Raw genomic sequence first — 6543 nt, 5'->3', positions numbered from 1 at the left:
CCACATATATATATATATATATATATATATATATATATATATATATATATATATATATATATATATATATATATATATATATATATATATATATTCAAGAGCACCATATATGATTTCAAGAATATTCATGTTTCATAAAAATTTCAAAACCTCCAAACTTTAGTTGGTTCTCACTGAATTTTTATTTTGAAACTTGTTTGGAGGTTTTGATAAACTTTTTTTTTTTCCCTTAAGTTTTCATATTATGCTTTCAATATCTCCAAACTTTGTTCAAAAGCATCCATATTTTGTTTAAAAACCTTTATATTTTATATAAAAAAAACACTATATTGTGCTCAAAAATGCCGCTACGTTTTTTTAAAGAATAATTTCGCCCTGAACAAAAAAATTTGTACTTACCCGGATCGTAAAAGATATTTTATTGTCTTTGAGTTAACAAAGTTCCGTGTCTAACTTGTGAGCTAAAAAATTACAAAATGGTAGGGTCCCATTCCTTAAAAATCAAAGATTATATACGTACATCATATCATTATGTTTGAATGATTTTTGAATGTGATGTAATGTGTTTAGAATTCAATCTATAATGATGGCCAAAAACCCACCAAGAAATGAAGTATCAAACTCTATGGAGAAAGAGCTAATTTTCATCCCAGCTCCATTTATCGGCCATGTTGGTCAGTCTGTGGAGCTAGCCATGCTCTTGGTCAATCGGTTCGACCATCTAACCATAACCGTACTAACGATGAAACTGCCCGGTGACTCATTTGGCACCAATTACACAAACTCACTCACTGACCACAATCGAATCAAATTCATCCATTTCCCTCTTATCGACCTTGATTCGTTCACCAATATCTCAACCATTGGTCCCATGTCTCATACAGTCATCGAGCACCATAAGCCCATTATACGGGAACTTGTGGCAAGTCGGTTCAACAAGTCGGACCGTATCGGTGCACTTATCGTTGACATGTTGTGTACAACCATGATTGATGTTGGACAGGAATTTATGGTCCCAAGTTATGTGTTCTTCACCTCAAATGCTGCTTTTCTTGGTACCATGTTTCATTTTCAGACCCTCTACGATGAACATAATCAGGACGTATCTGAGCTGGAAAACGCGTCCACCGAATTGTTGATCCCGAGCTATAAAACGCCAGTTCCTTCAACCGTTTTGCCTCTTATGGTTTCGGACAAGAACATGTGGTCCAACAGGGTGATTCATTTTACCCGAGGGTATCGAAAATCCAACGGTATAATCATCAACACATTTCAGGACCTAGAACCTCATGCGCTATGTTCTTACGATAACAAGACACCTCCCATATACGCAGTCGGTCCCATGCTAAAACCCGAAAAACCAACTCCGGACAACGAGGTATTGCAGTGGTTGAAAAGTCAACCGAAGCAGTCGGTTGTGCTTTTATGCTTTGGGTCCAGGGGATGGTTCAATAAAGAACAAGTGGGAGAAATAGCAACCGCAATAGAAAAGAGCGGATACCGGTTCGTATGGTCCTTACGACCACCTCCAAATGAAGACGAAAAAGGGTTCCCAGGGGAGTACACGGACTACAATGAAGTTCTACCAATCGGGTTCTTAGATCGTACGGCTGAAAAGGGGAAGGTAGTTGGTTGGGTCCCACAGGCGGAAGTGTTAGCTGACGTGGCGATCGGCGGGTTTGTATCCCACTGTGGGTGGAACTCCATATTAGAGAGTCTTTGGTATGGAGTACCAATTGCCACGTGGCCAATATATGCAGAGCAACAGTTGAATGCACACTACATGGTTAAAGAATTAGGATTGGCAGTTGAGATTAGTTTGGATTATTGCCAACTAAACAAGAACCAGAGTTTGGTGTTAGCGGACGACATTGAGAAGGGAATTAGAGAAGTAATGGATTGCGAGAGTGAGGTTCGAGCGAAAGTGATAAGTATGAGAACCAAGAGTCGAATGGCACTCGAAGATGGTGGTTCGTCGTCCACCGGTTTGCAAGAACTTTACCAAAATTTCATGTAACTATCTAGCTAGCTCAAAATAGGAGCACTAATAAGATGATATTTCCATTTGCAATGGTTAAAATTGGACCAATGTCATAGGTCCAGCATCTGTGCTTTGGGTCCATAGGATGATTAAATCCTAACACACTATTCTGTTTTGCAACACTGCATAGATGTGTCTGTATTTGCAACAATGCGATATTAGTATGATACTAGTATGCAAGTAGAGATGATATTTGTGATGGAATAATTTTTAATTATGTACGTATGATAAAGCAAACACAACTAACAAATGAAGTTGCCATTGTTCATCAGGAAAAAAATATGCCAAAGGAGCTTTCAAGCAACAATAACATATCATCAATCGCTTTCTTACCTTATCTGTTCTGTACTAACTCCTCTTCTCTTTATATATACATATATATGCAATATGCATAATGTATAATACAAGGCCGTCTCGTAAAAATTATGGGCCCTGTTCAGCATATATAATGTTAGAAATTGAGTATGAATTGACTGCCGGATTCGTTCTTGAATCGTGTGTTCACTTTCTCTATAAAGTATTTCGACCATACGATTGCCTCGATTGCACGGAATCTTTACAGGGATAAGACAAGAACGCAATCAGTGTTTTTGGCAACGAAATCCCTTATCAAATTGTTAGAGAGTATGTGTGTGTTTTGTGTTGGTTTGATGATTGCAGAATGAATGATAAAAAATGTCCAACAGCTGTTGTGTGAAACACTTAGACAAATGAAAGGGTGTATCCTTTCATTTTAGGCGGAAAAAACTGTTATACCGAAAAGGTATAACTATTGGAATGCACCTTTTCATTGATAACGAACATTGCAATTTCGGTTGAGGTTTCGGGGCGCTGCCCCTTGGACCCCGCAAGGGGGCGCAGCCCCCTTGACTAGGGGTGTGCACCATTTAGTTTTAAACCGAATATCGAATCGAATCCAAATAAAAAAAAACAAACCGAATTTTATAAACGGTTTTCGGATCGATCGAAACCGAAACCGAATTCGTAATTCGGTTTTTGGTTTGGAAAATTTTAAATTTGGTTAACCGAAAACCGAATTCAAATGAATAACATATTAAAACATATCTATAATTATAATATTTATATAATTTATATTATATTTGATTTATTATTTATTGAACAATAAACAAGTTATATACCATGTATACTTAAATTAATTCCACAACCGTTATTCCTAATTTATATGTAATTTATACTAGTTAGGATTTTTATATTTAGTGATTTTCGGTTTTAACCGAAACCAAACCGAAATCAAATTTGGTTTTTGGTTCGGTTTTGGTTATGGTTTTGATATTTAACTTTGGTTTCGGTTTGGTTTTTGGTTTTCACTTTATAAGTTTCAAAACCGAAAAAACCGAGCCGAATAAACCGAAAAACCAAAAATCGAACTGATGAACACCCCTACCCTTGACCCCCGCATTTTGCGCGACAGTTAGTAGCCAACTCTTACGGGCGTGTACTCTACACTCTCCGAACCCGTTGTTAAGTATAGCTAACTAACACATGCAATCAAGTAAATCGCAACTAACTAAAATCACGTTGGATGACACTAAAATCACCAACATATAAACTAGGCCTTTTGTATAATAAAATTTTTTATATATAGAGAATAATAAATTCAATAATACTAATAATCTCGTAAGTACTAGCATATTTCAAAATAAGGATTGCAAAGATCCTAATATGAAACAACTATATATATATATATATATATATATATATATATATATATATATATATATATATATATATATATATATATATATATATATATATATATATATATATATATATATATATATATATATATATATATATATATATATATATATATATATATATATATATATATAAGGACCGCGCAAAGTTGAATGGGAAAGGAAATAGGGAACCACGTGTATGAGGTTTTTTCCTAGTATATTTTTTAATTATAAATTTTTTGAACCATTTAATTGGTTTTAATGGGCTGATCACTATACCTAATATATATTGGATTTTTTTGGGCCCTTATGGATTATGGGCCATGTTCCATGACACATTTAGAACATGCACGAAGCCGTCCTGATACGGAGTATAAAACACATCAATAATATCCAATGTTTACCGACTATCTTTTTTCTTTTTGTTATTTTTGTTTTTTTTAGCGATAATAACTAAAACTATGTAACAAAGACCCTTAATATCGAAAAATAAAGAAGACAAACAAGAATACATACAAACACCGCCAAGAAATCAACTCTAACAAACGAGCTACAGCTAACTACTGTACCGAACCGAGCCAAGAAAAGACCCTAGAGAAAATAAAAGATCTTGTTGTAACTTGCGATTTTCTCGAGTTATATAATATTCTGCTTTTCAAAAAAAAAAAATCATTTCGCTTGATAATGAAATGTTGAATATCGAAATGTTGACAGCACAGGCATGATAGAAGAACGTAAACAAGTACAAAAGGATTACAAGGAATCGTAGCAAGATTTTATATTGATTCCAAAAAGATTTAAATATTTATTTTTAAAATAAAGAAGAAAAAAAGAAACTGGCATGTGATAATAATGTTTATGTAGTAGTCTATAAAGATTTTTTTTTTTTTTTTTTTTTTTTTTTTTTTTTTTGGCAAAAAACATCAAATCTTATAAATTAAACAAGGCTAGCCATCAAAATGTTGGCTTGACCCAATACAATCAAGACCTTAGTGAAATCCATTATAAATATGGATTTAAGGCCCAACATAAATTATAAAGTTACACATCTTAATTCCTGCTCATCTAAACAGGAGTACACTTGAACGACCTATGTCACTTTCATACATTGAAGCTTGAAATCCCATTAGAGTAGAACCCATGGATTTAACTCCCAAATGTAAAATTGATGAGAGTAACAATTTTTTGCATTTATTGCCCATTCGAAAGATTTAACTTTAACTTTAACTTTCTTCACTATCGTAGACCAACACGTAAATTCGTCATTAAATAACGCGTTATTCCTAGCGAGCCATATATGCCAAATAGTAGCGGGACCGATTAACCTCCAAAATTTAGCCGCTTTGATTCCCATTCCCGAACTCCAATCGTGAGTACACGAAGCAAGTGAAAATGGAATTACCCACCTAAGATTCCACCACCGTAACAAATCCGCCCAAATCAAACTAGCCCATGGACAATGTAATAACAAATGGTTTACCGTTTCAACCGACGTAAAGAACCAAAAACAACCCTCGTTTTGACCTTCATGAAGAATACCTCTTTGAAGAAGAGTATTCTTGACCGGTATACAACTTTGAATAGTGAGCCAATGAAATATAAGGACTTTGGAAGGAATAGGATTATACCATACCAAACTCGCCCACTCCGGTATTGATTCGTGAGTTTCGTTAACTAGTAAACGTACACCTTCCGAGACGGAGTATGTTCCGTCGGTAGCAGGCACCCAATAAATCGAGTCCTCTTTTTCTTCTATTAAAACGACTTGTGTCAATTCAAAGAGGAGTGAATCGTATTCCGAAGCATCATATTCGGGTAAAGGGAATGCCATAGGAATGAGCCAACCTGCGTGATTATCTAAAACCAGAAAAAATTTAATTTTTTCATTTTTGTGCGAACATAAGCGGTATAAAGATGGGTACCGATGTGATGCCCCGTCCAAAACCATCATGTACAGATAATCAACAACAGGTCCATTACACGGTTACAACACTATACGCTAGTTTAAAATAGAGTTTTGCATTCATAAAAGATAACGTTTTTCCAACGACAAATGTTTTACAAAAGTAACGTGCTTCTACGGATATAAAGCATTAATAAAAGTACGTGACACTTAGGTCATTACAAAACCATAGTTCGAATATAACATAAGTAGTGAATGCAAAGTAAAAAGTTCCATGATTAAGAGACATCTCTAACAATGCAGCGGAAGTCTAACACAGCAAGTCTATAACTAAGGAAGCAACAAACGTCTAAGCACCTGAGAAATAACATGCTTTAAAATGTCAACACGAATGTTGGTGAGCTATAGTTTTATGGTGAATAACAATGTAATGCAGACCACGAGGTTCGGTATTCAAAACAGTATGAAAAGTATATACTTAACCGTGGGCACTTGGTAACTAACTTAACAAAGGAATAAATATATGTAACATCCCAGGTAACACGTTTCCTGTAGCATGATATTGTCCGCTTTGCCCGTAGGCGCACGGATTTTTCTAGGCGACTAAACACGACGAACACTTTCCCTGGAGGTCACCCATCCTGGTAGTGCTCTCGTCTGAGCACGCTTAACTGCAGAGTTCTCATGGGATCTGCTGCGCTTGTGGTTCCAAAACGCGTCATGCTAGGAAAGGTCTCCACACCCTTATAAGGCATGCTTCGTTCCCCTCTCCAACCGATGTGGGACGGATGTAACACGGATGTTACAATCCTCCCCCCTAATGGGACACAGCGTACTCGCTGTGCACGTTTGGTCCGGGGCCTGGCTCTGATACCAAATGTGACACCCCGTACAAAACC

At 35.8% G+C, this 6543-nt stretch overlaps 2 protein-coding genes across 2 annotated transcripts; one reads left to right on the top strand and one right to left on the bottom strand.

Annotated features, from left to right (window-relative positions):
* The first annotated feature begins 529 nt into the window (after positions 1-529).
* Positions 530-2248, top strand: LOC139861648 (anthocyanidin 3-O-glucosyltransferase 2-like). Its single transcript, XM_071850109.1, has one exon. It carries the CDS (start codon positions 584-586, stop codon positions 2015-2017), a length of 1434 nt encoding a protein of 477 aa, XP_071706210.1. The 5' UTR covers positions 530-583; the 3' UTR covers positions 2018-2248.
* Positions 2249-4867: 2619 nt separating this feature from the next.
* Positions 4868-5689, bottom strand: LOC139863760 (uncharacterized). Its single transcript, XM_071852365.1, has one exon. The coding sequence runs from the start codon at positions 5687-5689 to the stop codon at positions 4868-4870; it is 822 nt and encodes a 273-aa protein (XP_071708466.1).
* Positions 5690-6543: the final 854 nt, after the last annotated feature.

This window comes from Rutidosis leptorrhynchoides, chromosome 8, assembly GCF_046630445.1.
Source record: "Rutidosis leptorrhynchoides isolate AG116_Rl617_1_P2 chromosome 8, CSIRO_AGI_Rlap_v1, whole genome shotgun sequence".
NCBI classification, from domain to species: domain Eukaryota; kingdom Viridiplantae; phylum Streptophyta; class Magnoliopsida; order Asterales; family Asteraceae; genus Rutidosis; species Rutidosis leptorrhynchoides.
Note: the sequence above shows the minus strand (reverse complement) of the source record. Positions and strands in the feature narration are given on the sequence as shown.

What these genes read in the sequence shown, in the direction of transcription:
- LOC139861648 (XM_071850109.1), top strand. Translation starts at nt 584, where the DNA reads ATGATGGCCAAAAACCCACCAAGAAATGAAGTATCAAACTCTATGGAG.
- LOC139863760 (XM_071852365.1), bottom strand. Translation starts at nt 5,689, where the DNA reads ATGGTTTTGGACGGGGCATCACATCGGTACCCATCTTTATACCGCTTA.